The sequence below is a fragment of the Somniosus microcephalus genome, chromosome 2 (genome assembly GCF_052327205.1).
Source record: "Somniosus microcephalus isolate GS21.2 chromosome 2, FLI_Smic_1.0, whole genome shotgun sequence".
NCBI classification, from domain to species: domain Eukaryota; kingdom Metazoa; phylum Chordata; class Chondrichthyes; order Squaliformes; family Somniosidae; genus Somniosus; species Somniosus microcephalus.
This window is the reverse complement of record NC_140988.1, coordinates 365,007,840-365,030,361: the sequence shown is the minus strand read 5'-3', so window position 1 is coordinate 365,030,361 and position 22,522 is coordinate 365,007,840. Positions and strand designations below refer to the sequence as shown.

The 22,522-nt window shown below is 46.4% G+C and overlaps 1 protein-coding gene across 2 annotated transcripts in view; it reads right to left on the bottom strand.

Moving 5' to 3' along the window:
* Nucleotides 1-22,522, bottom strand: part of slc4a11 (solute carrier family 4 member 11) — a 165,959-nt gene that overhangs the window by 103,689 nt on the left and 39,748 nt on the right. For both annotated transcript variants that reach the window (XM_085975597.1, XM_085975598.1), the window contains one exon: nucleotides 22,190-22,233. In XM_085975597.1, coding sequence (XP_085831723.1) covers nucleotides 22,190-22,233 — 44 coding nt within the window. The remainder of the gene's footprint in view (nucleotides 1-22,189; nucleotides 22,234-22,522) is intronic.

The window sequence follows — 22,522 nt, the reverse complement described above, 5'->3', positions numbered from 1 at the left end:
TGCAAGAAATCACACAACACCAGGTTATAGTCCAACAGCTTTATTTGAAATCACAACCTTTGATTGCTGTGATTATCTCTCTGCCGAGGTGTGATAAATGGCAGTTAGAAAGATTACCTGTAAACATCTGACATTATTCTCTGACTATATAAGCTGTGTTTTTATGCATCTCTCCACTTCACCTGACGAAGGAGCAGCACTCCGAAAGCTTGTGATTTCAAATAAAGCTGTTGGACTATAACCTGGTGTTGTGTGATTTCTTACATTTGTCCACGCCAGTCCAACACCGGCATCGCCACTCCTTGTGCACCAGTCGCTGAAGGTAAGCATGCAGGTACAACAGGCGGTTAAAGCGGCAAATGGTATGTTGGCCTTCATAGAGAGAGGATTTGAGTACAGGAGCAAGGATGTCTTGCTGCAGTTGTACAGGGCCTTGGTGAGACCACACCTTGAGTATTGTGTGCAGTTTTGGTCACCTTATCTGAGGAAGGATGTTCTGGCCATGGAAGGAGTTCAGTGAAGGTTCACCAGGCTGATACCTGGGATGGCAGGAATGACGTATGAGGAGAGATTGGGTCGATTGGGCTTATATTTGCTGCAGTTTAGAAGAATGAGAGGGGATCTCATTGAAACTTATAAAATTCTAACAGGACTAGACAGACTAGATGCAGGAAGGATGTTCCCGATGGCAGGGGAGTCCAGAACCAGGGGTCACAGTCTAAAGATAAGGGGTAAGCCATTTAGGACAGAGATGAGGAAGAATTTCTTCACCCAGAGAGTGGAGAACCTGTGGCATTCTCTACCACAAAAGGCAGTTGAGGCCAATTCATTAAATATATTCAAGGAGTTAGATATATTTCTTAAGGCTAAAGGGATCAAGGGGTATGGGTTGAAAGCAGGGGCAGGGTACGGAATTTGGATGATCAGCCATGATCTCATTGAATGGCAGAGCAGGCTCGAGGGGCCGAATGGCCTACTCCTGCTCCTATCTTCTAGGTTTCTATGTTTAACCGCTTTCTCAACCTGCCCTGCCACCTTCAACAAATTGTGCACATATACCCCCAGGTCTCTGTTCATGCAGCCCCTTTAGGTTTACATTGCCTCTCCTCGTTGTTCTTACCAAAATGTATCACTTCGCTCTTTTCCACGTTAAATTTAATTCACACCACTGTTTGGGTAAAGCAGTTTCTTCTGAAATCTATCACTGCTACCACAGAAAATTAGGGTAAAAACTGCAGAGATTGCCCTCATTTCTTGTGGAAACACTTGCAGTCTTTCACGGATAAGCACCAATAATGACTCCCCTCACGTCTTACCCAATTCAGAGACGCATTTTCTCCACCCCACCCCCATTTCCTGATTTATGTTACCACTCTAATCCCTCACCCCATCCTTCTCAATTTATCTGTGATGTTGCCCCCTTCAATTATTCTGACACTCCACTCCTTCCTCCCACCCCCCCAAATCCATCTGGCACTTTTCTCCTCCTCTTCCGCTCAATTTAAGCTAGCGCTAACCTCCTTCTAGCTGCCCATAGTTTTTGCTCGCAGTCCTCTCCACTCCCCTCCAGTTCACACCGACACACTTCAACCCCCACCATTACCACCCGCCGCAGGTGCTGCTGCCGGTTTAAGGGCATAAATTTGCAATAATGTGCATAGAATAGAATTTACTGCAAGAATCGACCCAACAAGTCTATGCAGGTATTTATGCTCCACACGAGCCCCCTCCCACCTGACATCATCGCACCCGGTCAGCATATCTTAGTCCTTTCTCCCTCGTGTGTTTATCCTGCTGCCCCTTAAATGCAAGTGGCTCAGCTACTCCGTGTGGTAGCGAGTTCCACATTCTGACCACTCGGAGTAGAGTCTGCTAAATTCCTCATTGGATTTATCAGTGACTATTTTATATTCATGACTCCTAGTTTTGAACTCCGCCACATCTTCTCTCCGTCTACCCCATCAAATCCCCTTTAACATTTTAAAGACCTCGATCAGGTCACCTCTTTTTCTGCGAGGTAGAAATTTTCCACTACAGTACGAAAGACAGTTCTACACACAGGGAAGAAATAGCAGCGTCGGAAAGGAACTGCTGATATCCATTGCCCACAACCGAAGATCAGATATCAAAACACTGAGCGACGGCATGGTACACAGATAGTTGGCATGTATTGTGACTCGTGACTTCACCACCATTAGGAAGAAACTTATTCTGTGTGATTGTATCATTCACATTCATCATTGCAGGGCTATGGGTGGGGGGGGCGGGAGTGAAAGAACAAATTAAATAGCTCTTTCAAAGAGCTGGCACAGGCACGATGGACCGAATGGCTTCCTTCTGTGTTGTCTGGTTCTACGATGCTATGCGGCAGGAAACTGTGGTTCGGTCTTGAACGTTTTACTTTCAAACTTTGAAGCGAGGGGGTTTTTTTTTTATTTTTTATTAAATTGTTACCCTAAAATTCAAAACAACGTTTCCATTTGGAAAAGAGTCAAGTCTGCATCTAATGCTGATGCAAGCAGATTCCTGGCGTTGCCCTCACATAAATTGCTCAGCGACAGTACACAACACAGTCCTGGTAAACAGAGCACTGGTTAGCTTCCTTACACTGCAATAAAATATTTAAAAAAGGCCCTTTAATCAGAATTCCTTGCAATGGCTCAACTTTAAAAAAAATAAAAAATAAAAAAAAAAGTCCTGATGGGGAAACGACTTGTACAAGAGGGCATGTTGTTTACATCTTTGGAGAGGGAGAGTGCTTTAGTACAATTTAAACCTAAACACGCACACACACACAAAGAGCGCTCATTCCTACAGCATACACAAGGTCTCCTGCAACATCTTTTAAACTGAGTCAGATGAGATAGGGTCAGAAGATAACGGTTTTATAAAGAAACTGCTACAAAGAAGTGCGGCACATCCAGAGAGCGTGCGCTGTGGTTTCCGAATCGGTGTGTGAATATATAAACTCCTGAAGATCCCCTATCGCAAGTTTCGAGGACAAGGTCAGCCGGCCAGAGGGAAACCGCACCGCCACAGTTTTGTTAGTACATAGCCACAGGAATAACAGGGCTGGGAGGGGGCAGGGAAATCAGCGGATGCAGAAGCAGTATAGAGCACCAAATTTATCAGACACTGAGCTCAATACATTAGGGTAACCTCGCCCTAGAAAAGACATTAAAAAAAAAATCAGACTTGGAAAACCTATGGTGTACATAAGATACAGTGTGCCCCTAGTAAACGAGATTAAAATAAAATAAAAAAATTAAAAAAAATTAAAAATCCAGGCACACCTCTGCTCTGACCTGGCCCTGCCATCCTGCTGCTAGTATTTATGCCACAGCATCAAACAAAGGTAAAAAGCCAGGATGGCAGCACATTCCACTATAGTAGCAGAATTAATGAACCAAAAACCAAGAGAACTAAGCATGCGAGAAAAAAAAAATATCCAGAATAACTGCCCTGGATACGGCATGTCACTAAAGGGCCTGGGCATTCTGGTGCCGGGAATGGCTCCAAAGATTGAGGGGGGAAAAGATTGTTCAAAGACGGCAGAAATGGATTGTCATCATTGGATCCCCTCAACTGTCTCGCAGCCACTGAATGGCAGGTGTGTCTCTGCATAAGAAACAGGTGCAGAAGTCGGCCAATTGACCCCTCAAGCCTGCTCCGCCATTCAATAAGATTATGGCTGATCCAATCTTAGCCGCACCACCACCTCAACACCACTTTCCCGCTCTCTCCCCCATACCCCTTGTAGTTCGAATGTCTGTCAATCTCCGCCTTGAATATATTCAATGACTCCGCCTCCACAGCTCTCCGGGGTAGAGTATTCCAAAAATTCATGACCCTCAGAAGAAATGCCTCCTCATCTCAGTCTTAAATGGGCGACCACTTATTCAGAAACTATGCCCCCTGGTTCTAGATGCCCCCACTAGGGGAAACATCCTCTCAGCATCCACCCTGTCAATCCCCCTCAATCTTATCGGCCAAAAATTGAGCAGTGCCCCAAGATGGAAATTGAGTGGTAGCGCCCAAGAGGGAAGTGGGGCGTTACTGGAAGCACACTGCATCCCTCTTATTCCTCTTGGGGCGCCGCGGTATTGCAGGCCTTCCTCCCCTTCTTAAAGGGGAGGGGCCTTGCGCAGTGCGATCCGGGGCCCACCTGGGCCCCCAGGGATCGGGAGAGGTGGCAAAAGAGCCCAGCACTCGAGAAGTGCCGGACTCTGAGCGCAGCCGACACTCCGCGGTGGGGGGCATGGGTGGTTCAGGAGGCCGGGGGCGGGAGCACAGGCAGGCGGCCAGCAACAGAAATGGCCGCTCCGCACCTCTCCTTTAAAAATAGCGCCTCCCCGACCACAGGTAGGCCCCCGGCCCCATCAGACATGGCGTCTGGCGGTAAGTCAGGGGGCGCTCCCAAAGATAGTGAATGGGGCGCTGTGCACGGCGATGGCGGTGCAGCGCCACAGCTAACCACCTGCTGAATTTCACGGGAGGCGTGGGCGGCACCACGCCCAGGCGCTAGTTGCTTTGCACCCAGTTGGCGCCCTCTTAGGGTGCCAACGGGAAGCGCAAAGCAATCAAATTTTTACCCCTATATGTTTCAATAAGATCAGCTCTCATTCTTTTAAACATAGAAGATAGGAGCAGGAGTAGGCCATTCGGCCCCTCGAGCCTGCTCCGCCATTCAATGAGATCATGGTTGATCATCCAAACTCAGTACCCTGTCCCTGCTTTCTCCCCATACCCCTTGATCCTTTTAGCCTTAAGTAGTAAGGGATAAACTCCAATGAGTATAGGCCCAACCTGATCAACCTTTCATCATAAGTCAACCCCTTCATCCTAGGAATCAACCTAGTGAACCTTCGCTGAACTGCCTCCAATGCAAGTATATCCTTCCTGAAATATGGAGACCAAAACTGTACGCAGTACATCAGGTGCGGTCTCACCAGCGCCCTGTACAGTTGCATCCAAACTTCCCTACTTTTATACTCCATACCCCTTGCAATAAAGGTCAACATTCCATTAGCCTTCCTAATTACTTGCTGTACCTACATGCTAACTTTGTGTTTCATGTACTCGGACCCCCAGATCCCTTTGCACTGCAGCATTTTGTAGTCTCACTCAGAGTCATAGAGTTTTACAGCACAGAAAGAGGCCCTTCGGCCCATCGTGTCTGCGCCGCCCATCCATCCCTGTCCAGTCTAATCCCATTTTCCAGCATTTGGTCCATAGCCTTGTATGCAATGGCATTTCAAGTGCTCATCCAAATGCTTCTTGAATGTTGTGAGGGTTCCTGCCTCCACCACCCTTTCAGGCATTGAGTTCCACATTCCAACCACCCTCTGGGTGAAAAAGTTCCTCCTCAAATCCCCTCTAAATCTCCTGCCCCTTACCCTGAATCTATGCCCCCTTGTTATTGACCCCCCCACTAAGGGGAAAAGTTCCTCTTTATCTACCCTATCTATGCCCCTCATCATTTTGTACACCTCAATCAGGTCCCCCCTCAGCCTTCTTTGCTCCAAGGAAAACAACTCCAGCCTGTCCAGCCTCTCTTCATAGCTGAGGCGCTCCTTCCCAGGTAACATCCTGGTGAATCTTCTCTGCACCCTCTCCAAAGCAATCATATCCTTCCTATAGTGAGGCGACCAGAACTGCACACAGTACTCCAGCTGTGGCCTCACCAGCGTTTTGTACAGCTCCATCATAACCTCCCTGCTCTTATATTCTATGCCTCGGCTAATGAAGGCAAGTATCCCATATGCCTTTTTAACCACCTTATCTACCTGTTCCGCTGCCTTCAGGGATCTATGTACATGTACACCAAGGTCCCTCTGACCCTCTGTACTTCCTAGGGTCCTACCACTCATTGTGTATTCCCTTGCCTTATGTGTCCGTCCAAAATGCATCACCTCGCACTTTTCAGGGTTAAATTCCATTTGCCACTTTTCCGCCCATCTGACCAACCCGTTTATATCGTCCTGTAGCCGGAGGCTTTCCTCCTCGCAATTTACCACCCCACCAATTTTTGTGTCATCTGCGAACTTACTGATCATCCCTTTTACATTCTCATCCAAATCATTTATGTAGATCACAAACAATAAGGGACCCAGCACCGATCCCTGAGGTACCCCACTGGACACAGGCTTCCAGTCACAAAAGCAACCTTCGACCATCACCCTCTGCCTCCTGCCACTCAGCCAGTTTAGGATCCAACGCGCCAAGGCACCCTGGATCCCATGGGCTCTTACCTTCTTGACCAGTCTCCTATGCGGGACTTTGTCAAAAGCTTTACTGAAGTCCATGTAAACCACATCCACAGCATTTCCCTCAGCCACCCCACTAGTCACCCCCTCGAAAAATTCGATCAGATTTGTCAGACATGATTTACCCTTGACAAAGCCATGCTGACTATCCCCGATTAATCCTTGCCTCTCCAAGTGGAGATTAATTTTGTCCCTCAGAATTTTTTCCAATAATTTCCCCACCACAGATGTTAGACTCACTGGCCTGTAATTCCCTGGTTTATCCCTGCTACCCTTCTTGAATAATGGTACTACGTTAGCTGTTCTCCAGTCCTCTGGTACATCCCCTGTGGCCAGAGAGGTTCTGAAAATTAGTGTCAGAGCCCCTGCAATCTCCTCCCTTGCCTCCCACAGCAGCCTGGGATACATCTCGTCCGGGCCTGGGGATTTATCCACTTTTTGGCCCGCTAAAACCGCTAGCACCTCCTCCCTCTCGATGCTAATATGTTCAAGTATGTCACAGTCCCCTTGCCCGATTTCTATGTCTGCATCGTCTTTCTCCATATAGTGAACACTCTATTTAAATAATAATTTGCTTTTTCATTCTTACTTCCAAAGTGGATAACCTCACATTTGTGTTCTTTATTCTCCTTGTAACACAATACAGCAGCAGCATTTTATTTGGAGTCATGACCAAAAATCAGGTTTGTGCACTACAAGTTCCCAAAAGGAAATGCCACACGCAGGGAGCAATCGTTCCACCACACTGCCCCCACCTCACGCTCATCTGTGTCCATTACATAAACGGCCAGTCACATTGTTCACTGATGTGGGAGCCTAATCCCTCAAACCGAAACACCTCCTCAGTTCACGTGCTTTTGAGAGCAACACTCACCAAAAGGCAGACCTGTTTGTCAAGCATGAAAACGGTGGCAGAAAGCACAAAAGGAAAAACTAGGCTGCTGTAACTTGGCAAATGGGAGATTTTTTTTTTTTTTTTTTTAAACAAAAAAGATTACCTTGACCTTGACTGGCTGACTGCAGGGTAGAAGGGTTCCAGTTATATAGCATCACATTGTAACTCAAACAGCCCAAAGTGCTTCCAGACTATGAACCACTGAAATGCAGTTACTTGTTACGCACCGGAATGCAGCAGACATTTTATGGGACAGCGAGGTCCCATAAACAAGCAAGATATATAACCAGTTCATCCATTTCTGGCAGTATTGCTTGAGGGAGGAACCTTGGCCATGACACCAGCAGAACTCTTCTGCCATGGAATCTCCCAACATCCACTGAAACCTGAACAACTTGTATTTATATAGCACCTTTAACATAGCAAAAGGTCCCAAGGCGCTTCACAGGAGTGTTAGCAGACAAATATTCGACACCGAGCCACACAAGGAGACATTAGGGCAGGTGACCAAAAGCTTCGTCGTAGAGGTAGGTTTTAGGGAGTGTCTTAAAAAAGAGGTAGAGATGCTTAAGGAGGGAATTCCAGAGCTTAGGGCCGAGGCAGTTGAAGGCACAGCCGCCAATGGTGGAGCGAAGAAAATAGGGGATGCTCAAGTGGCCAGAATTGGAAGAGCGCAGAGATCTCCAAGGGTCTGGAGGAGGAGGGGGGAGGGGGAAAAGAGAGGCCATGGAGGGATTTGAACACAAGGATGAGAATTTTTAAACGCAAGATGTTGCTGGACCAGGAGCCAATGTAGGTCAGCGAGCACAGTGGTGATGTGAGAGTTTGAATAAAGGCAGCAGAATTTTTGGTGTGAGCTGAAGTTGATGGAAGGTGGAAGACCGGCCAGGGGAGCATTGGCATATTCAAGAATAAAAGGGATCTGATTATAACAATTGCAATAAGGACAAGAAGAGTCCACTCAGCCCTCTGAAGTCCGTTCCCCAATATTCTGACTCTCCTGGGAGATTGGAGAGGGGGCTCCAGCAGGCCAAGGCTTCTGGTTCCTTTCCATCCCAACTTTATCAGGAGGAGACTGGACTGCCAAAGTGACCTCTGCCGCCAAATACTGTTGGCCCCATCTTCCCTGCTGCCAGGTTAAAGCGTGCCTACGGTACACTTACTGTACAAGGCTTGAAGCGGGGGCCTAGTGCCAGTTTCTGAATGGCAATTATTGCCAAGAGAAACAATGACTTCTTTGACCCAAGCCCCTCAAAAAAGCATGAACGACGAAAGATTTATACAGCACGTTTCACGAGCTCAGGACATCCCAAAGCGTTAGTCAAGTACATTTGAAGTATAGTCACTGTTGAAATCTAGTAGCACTGCAGCCAATTTGCACAGAGCAAGGTTCCACATACAGCAATGTGAAAATGGCCAGATAATCTGTTTTCAAGACACTGGTTGAGGGATAAACACAGGCCAGGGAGAACTCCCCTTCATTTCGAATAGCGTCATGGGATCTTTTACATCCACCCGAGGGCAGACTGGGCCTCGGTTTAATATCTCATCCGAAAGACAGCACCTCAGACAGTGCAGCACTTCCTCAGAACTGTACTGTAGTGTCAGCCTAGATTTTGTGCTCAAGTCTCTGGAGTGGGACTTGAACCCACGATCTTCTGACTCGGGCAAACATGCTACCACTAAGCCAAGGCCGACCACGGCAGTAAACAAGGTGTCTCTCTGGCGATCCTCCTGTCCGTCCACTGGCAGACCCCAAAAGGGAGCACGGTGAATGGCATGGGCACACGGCCTCAGGATTTGGAAGAGGGTCAATACCGGGCCAGGCCGGCAGCTGGTAGTGTTGCCCCACCCCATGTCTGTCAGTGGAGCTGGGCTCCAGGGCCGAGGTTTGCTACCCTACCTGCCAAATAACTGCGGACATTATTCACTCTTTTGCCTAACATTAGTTGATATTTTTGACCAATGCAGTGGGAGATATTTTGCCAATGTACTGCAAGGGAAGTGAAAGAATCTCAAGTTGTAATGTCAGTCATCTTGCCTGCAAACAAAAATGTGAACACCCGGATCAAATGAATGGGCCTCTAGAACAGGATGCACAATCCCATCAATTGAGCCACTAGAATCGGAGGTGATTTACAACATTTTTTTTTTTTTTTTTTTTTTTTAAATAAATTGACCCAGACTCTTCTCACACAGGCTTGATTTTGGTTTATGTTTCAAGACTGGAACATACTTCAATAACTTAATTTTTTTTGTATTATACAAATTGATAACTCAGAGTACTTGTTCTCAGTTCAAAGGTCATTAGCACCATAAAGCACATATTTACTTGCTGCCAATTAAAACATTCTCAACACCAAACCCACCTGTTGCTGGTGTATTGGGAGGAGCGAGAAAGAGGAGGAGGAGAGGGTGTGTGGGGGTGGGGGGGGGAACCATCTGTGCTTTCTATGTCCCCAAGTGTCAGCTATGGCTCAGCTGGTAGCACTCGAGTCAGAAGTCCCTCTCCAGAGACTTGCACAAGATCTAGGCTGACGCTCCAGCGCAGTACTGAGGGGGTGCTGCACTGTCGGAAGGGCCGTCTTTCAGATGAGGCGTTAAACCGAGGCCCCGTCTGCTCTCTGATGAACGCAAGAGATCCTATGGCACTATTTCAAAGTCATCTCATTGCTGTTTGTGGGAGCTTGCGGTGTGCAAATTGGCTGTCCGTTTCCTACATTACAACAATAACCATACTTCAAAAGTACTTATACAAAAGCAAAATACTGCAGATGCTGGAATCTGAAATAAAAACAGAAAATGCTGGAAATACTCAGGTCAGACAGCATCTGTAGAGAGAGAAAAAAAAGTAATCGAACTGAAACGTTAACTCTGTTTCTCTCTCTATACAGATGCTGTCTGACCTGCTAAGTATTTCCAGCATTTTCTGTTTTTACTTCAAAAGTACTGTACTTCATTGGTTGTAAAGCACTTTGGGACATCCGTGATCATGAAATGCACTGTATAAATTTCTTTCTCGTCTGTCATAAGAAATAGGAGCAGGAGTAGGCCATTCGGCCTCTCGAGCCTGTTCCGCCGTCCATTGACCGGCCCTATCGCCATATCCCTTGATGCCTTTACTAGTCAGAAATCTATCGACTTCTGTTTTGAATACTGGGCCTCCACAGCCCTCTGGGGTAGAGAATTCCAAAGATTCACCACCCTCTGTGTGAAGAAATTTCTTCTCATCTCAGTCCTGAATGGCCGACCCTTTATCCTGAGGCTGTGGCCCCTGGTTCTAGACGCCCCAGCCAAGGGAAGCATTCTCCCAGCATCCACCCGATCAAGCCCTGTAATAATTTTGTATGAGATCCCCTCTCTTCTGAATTCAGGAGAATACAGGCCTAGTTTACTCAATTCTCCGCCATCCCAGGAATCAGTTGAACCTTCGTTGCACTCCCTCTACGGCAAGTACATCTTTCCTTAGGTATGTCCTGTCATTTATGGTGTGCCAGTGAACAGATTGTCACTCAGCAAAATCAAATTCTTTCCAAGTCAACTGCTCCGGCCAAAAGATGACCAAATGTACAGGAAGCTACACCATCCGCAGGGAACCTCACAGCACAGAAGGGAGGGAGACTGCTTGAACTACAGTATCTGTGTCGGCTCTTTGTTAGAACAATTCCTCCACCCTATGGTCCCCCAACACTGAATGTATGATCCATTTGGTGAGAGCTGAAGAACCTCCATGCAATCTACTATTTAGAACGAGGCAAGCAGCACGTTACATACAGTGTAAAGTGAAGCAGAGTGAACAGGGAAGAACGAACACAGCTGGAGCCTTTGAGACTAAAAGAAGTCCATTCAGATAGTGCGAGCACCAGCACAAGCCAGAAGAGTCGATTTAAAATAGCTCACTTATCTAAAGCGAGTGTGTGGATCCAAACGGAGCCAGGACACCTTTAATTTGCTCCAGTATTTCAAAAGCAGCAGGGAGTTTTGCAAATGGAGCCAAAACAAAAGTCTTTTTGTAAGCTTTAGGAACACTGAATAACCACCAAGGTGAATACTCTGAAGGGAGGGGGGGGGGGGGGGGAAAAGAGTGCTGCTGTTTAAAAAAAAAAAAAAATTGTTCAGAAGATTTGGGTGTCGCTGGCAATGCCAGCATTTATTGCCCATTCCAAATTGCCCTCGAGAAGGTGGTGGTGAGCTGCCTTCTTGAACCGCTGCAGCCCATGTGGTGAAGTTACTCCCACAGTGCTGTTAGGGAGGGAGTTCCAGGATTTTGACCCAGCGATGATGAAGGAACGGTGATATATTTCCAAGTCAGGATAGTGTGTGACTTGGAGAGGAATTTGCAGGTGATGGGATCCCATGCGCCTGCTGCCCTTGTCCTTTTAGGTGGTATTCATTTATCTATCTATTTGATATGATCTCGCATGGCAGACTGGTCACAAAAGTAAAAGCCCATGGGATCCATGGCAAATTGGATCCAAAATTGGCTCAGAGGCAGGAAACAAAAGGGTAATGGTTGATGGGTGTTTGTGTGACTGGAAGGCTGTTTCCAGTGGGGTTCCGCAGGGCTCAGTACTGGGTCCTCTGCTTTTTGTGGTACCTATCAATGATTTGGACTTGAATGTAGGAAGTATGATTAAGAAGTTTGCAGATGATACAAAAATTGGCCATGTGGTTGATAATGAAGGCAGCTGCAGTAAGATATCAATGGACTAGTCAGGTGGGCAGAACAGTGGCAAATGAAATTCCATTTGGAGAAGTGAGGGGTAATGCATTTGGAGAGGGCTAACAAGGCAAGGGAATACACTATAAATGGTAGGACACTGAGGAAGTAGAGAGGATCAGAGAGGATCAGAGGGACCTTGGAGTGCATGTCCACAGATCCCTGAAGGTAGCAGGATAGGTAGATAAGGTGGTCAAGAAGGCATACGGGATACTTGCCTTTATTAGCAGAGGCGTAGAATATAAGAGCAGGGAGGTTATACTTGAACTGTATAAAACACTAGTTAGGCCGCAGCTAGAGTACTGCGTGCAGTTCTGGTCACCACATTACAGGAAGGATGTGATTGCACTAGAGAGGGTACAGAAGAGATTTACAAGGATGTTGCCAGGACTGGGGAATTTTAGCTATGAGGAAAGATTGGATAGGCTGGGGTTGTTTTCTTTTGAACAAAGGAGGCGGAGGGGGGACCTAATTGAGCTGTCTATAATTAAGAGGGGCCTAGATAGAGTGGATAGGAAGGACCCATTTCCCCTAGCAGAGAGGTCAATAACCAGGGGGGTATAGATTTTAAGAAATTGGTTGGAGATTTAGAGAGGATTTGAGGAGAAATTGTTTCACCCAGAGGGTGGTGGGGTCTGGAACTCACTGCCTGAAAGAGTGGTCGAGGCAGAGACCCTCAATCACATTTAAAAAGTACTTGGATATGCACTTGAAGTGCTGTAACCTACAATGCTACGGACCAAGTGCTGGAAATTGGGATTAGAGTGGATAGCTCTTTGTCAGCCGGGGTGGATAAGATGGGCCGAATGGCCTCCTTCTGTGCCGTAAATTTCTATGATAATCATAGCCAGAAAATCACCTGCAATGGCTTCTCTTCCCGCTCCCGCATAGTTACCTCAGAGGTCCCCCAAGGGTCAATCCTTGGCCTCCTATTTCTCATCCAAATGCTGCCACTTGGCGACATCATCCAAAAACACTGCGTCAGTTTCCACATGTATGCTGACTAAACCCAGCTCTACCTCATCACCACTTCTCTCGACCCCTCCACGGTCTCTAAATTGACACACTGCTCGTCAGACATCCAGTTCTGGATGAGCAGAAATTTTCTCCAATTAAATATTGGGAAGACCGAAGCCATTGTCTCGGTCCCCGCCACAAACTCCGCTCTTAGCCACCGACTCCATCCCTCTCCCTAACATCTGTCGGAGGCTGAACCAGACTGCTCGCAACCTTGGTATCATATTTGACCCTGAAATGAGCTTCTGACCACATATCCGCACCATAACTAAGCCCACCTATTTCACCTCCAACATTGTCCGTCTCCGCCCTTGCCTCAGCTCATCTGCTGCCGAAACCTTCATCCATGCCTTTGTTACCGCTGGACTGGACTTGACTATTCCAACGCACTCCTGGCTGGCCTCCCACATTCTACCCTACGTAAATGCGAGGTCATCCAAAACTCGGCTGCCCGTGTCCTAACTCACACCAAGTCCCGTTCCCCCATCACCCCTTGGGTTCGCTGACCTACATTGGCCGCTGGTTAAGCAACACCTCCATTTCAAAATTCTCATCCTGGTTTTCAAATCCCTCCACGGCCTCGCCCCTTCCCATCTCTAATCTCCTTCAGCCCCTCAACCCCACCAGAGATATCTGCGCTCCTCAAATTCTGGCCTTGAGCATCCCCGATTATAAATCGCTCAACCATTGGCGGCCGTGCCTTCTGTTGCCTAGGCCCCAAGCTCTGGAATTCCCTGCCTAAACTTCTCCGCCTCACTACCTCACGTTCCTCCTTTAAGACACTCCTTAAAACGTACCTCTTTGACCAAGTTTTTGGTCATCTGCCCTAATTTTTTATGTGGCTCGGTGTCAATTTTTTGTCTCCTAACACTCCTGTGCAGCACCTTGGGACATTTTACTATGCTAAAGGTGCTATATGAATACAAGTTATTGTTGTTGGAGGTGGCAGATTTGGGAGGTGCTGGTGAAGAAGCCTTGGCGAGTTACTGCAGTGCATCTTGTAGATGGTGCACACTGCAGCCACGGTACACCGTGGTGGACGGAGTGAATGTTTAAGGTGGTGGATGGGGTGCCAATCAAGTGGGCTGCTTCGTCCTGGATGATGTCGAGCTTCTAGAGTGTTGTTAGAGCTGCACTCATCCAGGCAAGTGGAGAGTATTCCATCACACTCCTGACTTGCCTTGTAGATGGTGGAAAGGCTTTGGGGAGTCAGGAGGTGAGACACTTGCCACAAAATACCCAGCCTCTGACCTGCTCTTGTAGCCACAGTATGTGTGTGGCTGGTCCAGGCAAAACATCCACGTTACTGTTCTCTTCAAACTCGCAGGTTAAAAACTGTGCCGCTGGCGACTTTACTTTATTGTTCCTTCTTAGGCAGTCCCTCGGAACCGAGGATGACTTGCTTCCACATTCAAAATGAGTTCGCAGGTGACTGATGAGTCCAATGCGGGACCTACAGTCTCTGTCACAGGTGGGGCAGACGGTGGTTGGGTTGACGTGCGCTCCTTGCGCTTGGCTTCCGCCGAAGAGATGAGGAGGTTATTGGCGCCTTCCCGGATGCTTCTCTTCCACTTTGTGGAGTTTTGGGCCAGGGATTCCCAGGTGTTGATGGGGATGTTACACTTTTTCCAAGGAGGGTGTCCTTGAAGCATTTCCTCTGCCCACCTGGGGCTCTCTTGCTGTGCCGGAGCTCCGAGTAGAGCGCTCGTTTTGGGAGTCTCGTATCGGGCATGCGGACAATGTGACCCGTCCATCGGAGCTGATTGAGCGTGGTCAAAACTTCAACGCTGGGGGACGTTGGCCTGAGCGAGAACACGGACGTTGGTGCGCCTATCCTGCCAATGGTTTATCCCCGTCAGCAACAAGGCTTCATTTAACCTGCTTGTGGGATTTATACTGCTGACAAAGTTCCAAGGACCGCTATTGTTTCTACCAGGGGCTCAGGGGGACGGCCAATCATTTAACTACCCATGGCAGGCCAGTGTACAACTAACCCCTCCCCCCACACGGCTCAAGAAGATGCCCCTCAGGGGTTTGCCATTTTAGGACTGAGATGAGGAGAAATTTCTTCACTCCAAGGGTTGTGAATCTTTGGAATTCTCTACCCCAGAGGGCTGCAGATGCTAGAGTATATTCAAGACAGAGATCGATAGATTTTTGGACTCCAGAAGAATCAAGGGATATGGAGCAATTGGGCAGGAAAGTGGAGTTGAGGTCGAAGGTCAGCCATGATCTTACTAAATGGCGGAGCAGGTGAATTTCAAAGATTCACAACCCTCAGAGTGAAAAAATGTCTCATCTCAGTCCTAAAATGGCAGGCCCCTTATCCTGAGACTATAACCCCTCGTTCTAGACTCTCCAGCTAGGGGAAACATCCCCTCAGCAACTACCCCATCAAGCTCCTCTAAAGAATTTTATATGTTTCAATGAGATCTCCTCTCATGCTTCTAAACTCTCTGCCTATTCAGACACCCAGCTGATCAAAAATCAAGCCAGTGCACCCCCTCCCAGCACCTTCCTGTTAGAGATGGTCATTTTTTATATTAAAAACAGAATTGCTAAAAGAGTATGGGGTGACCAACAAGGCAGAGATTGAGAGTTGACTCATACAAGCCCTCAAAAATCCATCTTTACAATATGGCAAAAAGGGTAAACAAAATATGGTGCCTTTCGCAGCACCCAGTTATGTGAAACAGCTTGGTTGAATTCTTAGCAATTCAGACTCTACGCAATGATGCAACTTAAAGCTCCCAGACTTGATGGCCCGTATTGCGACAGAAGTGACGTTTCTCCACACCATTTGCTGCATGAGGCAGCTCTGGAATGGATAGCACATTAGAACATTTACATAGTTACATAGAGATAGGAACAGGAGTAGGCCATTCGGCCCTTCGAGCCTGCTCCGCCATTCAATGAGATCATGGCTGATCTTCGTCTGAGATCATAGCTGATCTTACCAGTTCAGTACCCCGTCCCCGCCTTTTCTCCGTAACCCTTAATCCCCTTAGCCTTCAGAAATATATCCAATTCTCTCTTGAAAATATTTATTGAATTAGCCTTCACAGCCCTCTGTGGCAGGGAATTCCACAGGCTCACCACTCTTTGAGTGAAGAAATTCTTCCTCATCTCTGTTTTAAATGATTTGCCCGCTATTTTTAGACTGTGGCCCCTGGTTCTGTGCTCCCCGGCCATTGGAAACATTCTCTCTGAATTCAGCCTGTCCAGGCCTGCCATAATTTTATATGTTTCGATGAGATCCCCTCTCAATCTTCTAAACTCCAATGAGTACAAGCCCAAACTATTTAATCTCTCTTCGTAGGTCATTCCCGCCATTCCAAGTATCAGCCTGGTGAATCGCCGTTGCACTCTTTCCATGGCAAGAACATCCTTCCGCAGATGGGGCGACCAAAACTGTACACAATACTCCAGATGCGGTCTCACCAGCACCTTGTACAGCTGTAGTAAGGTATCCCTATTCCTATACTCGAACCCCCTTGATATGAAGGCCAACATACCATTTGCCTTCTTAATCGCCTGTTGCACCTGCATGCTCTCCTTCAGTGACTGGTGCACAAGAACACCCAGGTCCCTCTGCACTTCCCCATCTCCCAATCTATTGCCATTTAGATAATAATCTACCCTCCTGTTTTTACCCCCCAAAGTGGATAACCTCGCATTTATCCACATTATAGTGCATTTGCCACGTATCCGCCCATTCCCCCAACCTGTCCAAATCGCACTGTAGCCTCCTGACATCCTCATCAGAGCCCACCCCTCCTCCTAGTTTAGTGTCGTCAGCGAATTTGGAAATATTGCATCCAATTCCCTGATCCAGATCATTTATATATATTGTGAACAGCTGGGGTCCCAGGACAGATCCTTGCGGCACCCCGCTGGTCACTGCCTGCCACTCCGAAAACGAGCCGTTTATTCCAACTCTCTGTTTTCTATCCGCCAGCCAGTTCTCTATCCACGTTAATACTTTGCCCCCAATCCCATGAGCCTTAATTTTGCATGATAATCTTTTGTGTGGAACCTTATCGAAGGCTTTCTGGAAGTCAAGGTACACCACATCCACTGGCTCTCCCCCATCTATTTTACCAGTTACTTCCTCAAAAAATTCCAGCAGATTAGTCAAACACGATTTACCCTTTGTAAATCCATGTTGACTCTGTCCGATCCTTTCCCCATTTGTCAAGTGCTCCGCTATTTTATCCTTAATAATGGACTCTAGCATTTTGCCCACAACCGATGTAAGGCTTACTGGTCTATAATTCCCTGCTTTCTCTCTACCCCCCTTTTTAAATATTGGGGTAACATTAGCTACCCTCCAATCCACGGGTACTGTTCCCGAGTCAATGGAGTTCCGGAAGATGATCCTTAGAGCATCTGCTATCTCCAGGGCCACCTCCTTAAGTACCCTAGGATGTAGTTTATCAGGCCCCGGGGATTTGTCGGCCTTCAGTCCCCTCAACTTACCCAACACCATATCCCTAGAGATACTAATTTCTGTCAGCTCCTCCCTCTCATTAGTCCCTATGTTTGCCGATATTCCTGGGAGGTTATTTGTGTCCTCCTTTGTGAATACAGAACCAAAGTATGAGTTTAATTGGTCTGCCATTTCCTTATTCTCCATTATATATTCTCCCGAATCGGACTGCAAGGGACCGACTTGGGATTTTACCAGTCTTTTCCTCCTGATATACCGATAAAAGCTTTTGCAGTCTGTCTTTATGTTTGCTGCAAGTTTACTTTCGTATTCTATTTTCCCCTTCCTGATTAATCCCTTTGTCCTCTTTTGCTGTATCCTGTACTGCCCCCAATCTTCCGGTCTGGTGCTTTTTTTTGCCAGTTGATATGCCCTTTTTTTTGATTTTATGCTGTCCCTAATTTCCCTCGTTATCCACGGTTGAGTCACCTTTTTAGGTTTATTTTTATGCCAAACCGGTATAAACATGTTCTGGAATTCTTCCATTCTATCTTTGAATGCTTGCCATTGTCTATCCACTGTCAATCCCCCCAGAAACACCACCCAATCAATCTTACCCAATTCCCGTCTCATACCCTCGTAATTCCCTTTATTTAAGTTCTGGACCTTAGTCTCTGATTCAATTTCCTCACTCTCCATCTCGACTGAGAGCTCGATCATATTATGATCGCTCTGACCCAAGGGGCCTCGTACAAGAAGATTGCTGATAAGTCCCTTCTCATTGCACAATACCCAGTCTAAAATGGCCTGATCTCGAGTCGGCTCCTCGACATATTGGTCCAGATAACCGTCCCGAAAACATTCCAGGAATTCCTCCTCCTCAGAATTTTTACTAATTTGGGTAGTCCAATCAATATGTAAATTAAAGTCACCCATGATGACAGCTGTGCTCTTATCGCACGCTTCTCTAATTTCCCTTTTTATGCCTTCCCTCACCTCCATATTACTATTTGGAGGCCTATATATCACACCCACTAACGTTTTCCTCCCCTTGCTATTTCTCATTTCTACCCATACAGATTCCGTTTCATCCGAGTTAATATCCTTCCTTTCCATTGCATTAATCCCCTCCTTTACCAGCAATGCTACCCCACCTCCCCTACCTTTTTGCCGATCCTTCCTAAATATTGTATATCCCTGGATGTTAAGTTCCCAGCCTTGCCCACCCTGCAGCCACGTTTCTGTAATCCCAATCAAATCATACTTGTTTACCTCTATTTCCACAGCTAATTCATCCACCTTGTTCCTAATGCTTCTAGCATTAAGATACAAAGCCTTCAGGCTTGCTTTTTTCACACTCTCATTATGAATTAGTTTGGCCCTTTGTGTTTCTCTCCTTTGCTTATTGCTTCTCACCTTTCTACCATCTATTTCTGACTTCATATGACTTCCCTCTTTTCCACTACCTAGGTTCCCATCCCCCTGCCAAATTAGTTTAAATCCTCCCGAACCGCCCTAGAAAATATTACCCCGAGGACATCGGCTCCCTCACAGTTCAGGTGTAGACCGTCCCCTTGGTACAGGTCACTCCTCCCCAAGAACTGGTTCCAATGCCTCAAGAATTTAAATCCCTCTCCCTTGCACCACTGCTCAAGCCACGTATTTAGCTTATCTATCTTACTCTCTCTAAACTTGTTGTCGAACCCTGCCTGTGGACACACAACCGCTACAAGTTTCTGCACTTGTATTCTTGAAAAGCATATACTCAATATTAATTGGTATTCCTGGAATAAACTACAGGACTGTAGAAGACCTCAATTTCCCCCCCCCCCCAGCATTTGGTCATCTGTCCTAGTCTCTGGCTCGGTGTCAAATCTTGTTTGATAATGCTCCCATGAAGTGCCTTGAGATGTTTCACTAAGTTAACGGCGCTATATAAAATGCAAGTTGTTGTTTTTAAATCCAAACTTTGCACCCAATCACTGCTTCACAACATCTTTCATCTTCTCTCCAGTCTTTAGTTCACTATGGGCCTCGACTGGTCACATTAAAAAACAACTGTTCATATTAGGCTTATATTCACTAGAGTTTAGATGAGAGGGGATCTCATTGAAACTTATAATTCTAATAGGACTAGACAGACTAGATGCAGGAAGGATGTTCCCGATGGCAGGGGAGTCCAGAACCAGGGGTCACAGTCCAAGGATCAGGGGTAAGCCATTTAGGACAGAGAGGAGGAGGAATTTATTCACCCAGAGAGTGGTGAACCTGTGGAATTCTCTGCCACACAGGGCAGTTGAGGCCAATTCATTAAATATATTTCTTAAGGCTAAGGGGATCAAGGGAGAAGGCAGGGACAGGGTACTGAATTTGGATGATTAGCTATGATCACATTGAATGGCAGAGCAGGCTCGAGGGGCCGAATGGCCGACTCCTGCGCCCATCTTCTATGTTTCTATTAGGAATAGTAGGCAAGCTACAATATTCAATTGTATATCTGAAAAGGTTACGAGTTATACTGTACACTTGCCAGAGACTTTGAATGGACATTAGGGCTGATTTATGTAACATGATGAGGTGCGAAAGAGGAAAGTGCCCCACAGACATATCTCCATTATTAGTGATTGTTCCAGCTAAACATGGGAAACAGTTCAGCCTCTACAATTAAAAAGTTCTCAGTGATGGACCCATCTGACCTGGGGAGGGATGGATAAGGGTTTTTTTTTTTTTTTTTTTATAAATATAAAAAGTACTGTAATTTAGAGCTGGCCAGTATTGAAATTTGTTTAAAAGAAACAATGAACTGGCTTTTATACAGCATCTTTCACAATCTCAGGACATCCAAGAGCTCTTCACAGCCAATGAAGTTCTTTTGAAGTGTAGTCACTGTTGTAATAGAGGAAGCGCAGCAGCCAATTTGCACACAGCAAGCTCCCACAAACAGCAATGATATCAATGTCATCATTCCAGAAAAAAAAGTGTAATGGGATACATTTTGGTAGGAAGAATGAGGAGAGACTATAGAAGCTAAATGGTATCATTTTAAAGGGGGTGCACGAACAGAGAGAGCTGGGGGTGTTTGTGCACAAATCTTTGAAGGTGGCAGGACAGGTTAGCAAAGGGGTTAATGAAGCATCTGGGATCCTGGGCTTTATAAATAGAGGCAGAGAGTACATAAGCCAGGAATTTAGGCTAAAGCTATATAAAACACTAGTTCGGCCCAAGTTGGAGTATGGTTTCCAATTCGGGGCACCACACTTTAGGAAGGATGTGAAGACTTGGGAGGAGAGAGAGTACAGAAGAGATTTACGAGAATGGGTCCAGGGACGAGGGATTACACTTATGTGGATCGACTGGAGAAGCTGGGGTTGGTTTCTCCTTAGAGCAGAGAAGGCCAAGCGGAGATTTGATAGAGGTGTTTAAAATCATGAAGGGTTTAGATAGATAGAGTAAATATAGAGAAACTGTTTCCAATGGCTGAAGGGTCGATAACCAGAGGGCACAGGTTTAAGGCAATTGGCAAAAGAACCAGAAGCGACAGGAGGGAAAAACTTTTTTTTTTTTTTTTTAAATAAAATAAACGCAACAAGTGGTTAGGATTTGGAATGAATGTTCATCATAGAATCATGGTGGTAATCCAGCTCATCGTGCCTGTGCCGGCTCTTGGAAAGAGCGGTCCGATTAGTCCCACTCCCCAAGCGCTTTCCTCCATAGCCCTGCAACTTTCTCCCATTCTTAGTCCCACCTGCTCACCAACTCTCTCTCAATCCCTTAGCTCTGCCCAGAAACACATTGATGTGCCTCAATAAATCCGAGACTCAATGTTGGCGGAACAAAGCAAGGCTTTTATTAACTTAGAAGGTAACACAGTAGAGAAGCGTCTCCCCATCCAGATGTCTGCTGTACTGGATGCGAGACACGCTGTGCCTGCTTACATAGGGGCCAGGTATGGGCGGAGCCCTACACAATACAATACAATACAAGTGAGGAAACGGAACTGAGGTGAGGGAAATGAAACGGAAACTAAACCAGTCACAGGCACACAGAGAATACAGATGAGTGATGAATGGCATATTTCATCACACACATCTAGTTGCCTTTTAATCCGCTTTATACAAACACCATCATGGGGACAGCATCAGCTCAAGAGCCGCAGTAGTTCAAAGAGAAGGCCCACCACCACCACATTCACAAGGCACTTGGAGATAGACAACATTAAAAAAATGCGGCCTTGGCGGCATCTCCCACACCCCAGGAAAAAAAAAACCCTGTCTACTTCAGTGGACTTCAGAGGAGAAAAAGAAAAAAAGAGTGGGACTAATTGGATAGCTTTCAAAGAGCTGGCACAGGCGCGATGGGCCGAATGCCCCCTTCTGTGCTGTTTGATTCTACGATGAACACCTATTGCAAAAGGTTATCACAGAATCACAGAAACCCCACAGTGCAGATAGAGGCCATTTCGGCCCATCGAGCCTGCACCGACACATATCCCACCCGATCCCCGTAACCCCTACACCAACACATATCCCACCCTATCCCTGTAACCCCACGTATTTAATCCCCCTAACATGAAGGGTCAATTTATCATAGCCAATCAACCTAACCCGCACATCTTTGGACTGTGGGAGGAAACCGGAGCACCCGGAGGAAACCCACGCAAACACGGGGAGTGCAAACTCGTTATGTTTGAAATATTAATATATCTTCTGTTTCTCAGCATTCAATCCACATATTTTGCACACACTTAACTTTTCCAATCTGGACCACAACATTTGTATGCTGGATTTTACACTATTGGAGGTTACAGTGGGATAAAAATGATCCCATATCATATCAATTGGGACAATAAAAAGGTCACTTACTTTTCTGGAAGTATGTAGCAAGACACATCCAGCATTGTCATTTTCTGTAAGGGGGGGAAAAAAAATAAAATTTAAAAGGATTGCAGATTATAAAACAAAGAAAATATCTGGATTGGTGAAAGGACAATAATGTAGCTTTTTCAATCGAAACCTATGAAAAATTAGCATTTTGAGAATGCCAATCACTGGATTTACAGTAAACTCTTGTTTAAACGGCACGTAATCATCCAGAATTCTCTAATAACCGGCAAAATTGACACTCAGAAAACAACACCTCATAACTGGAAATGTTGCCGAGTCAGAGTCTTTGTTTCTGTTTGCTTCAGAATATTG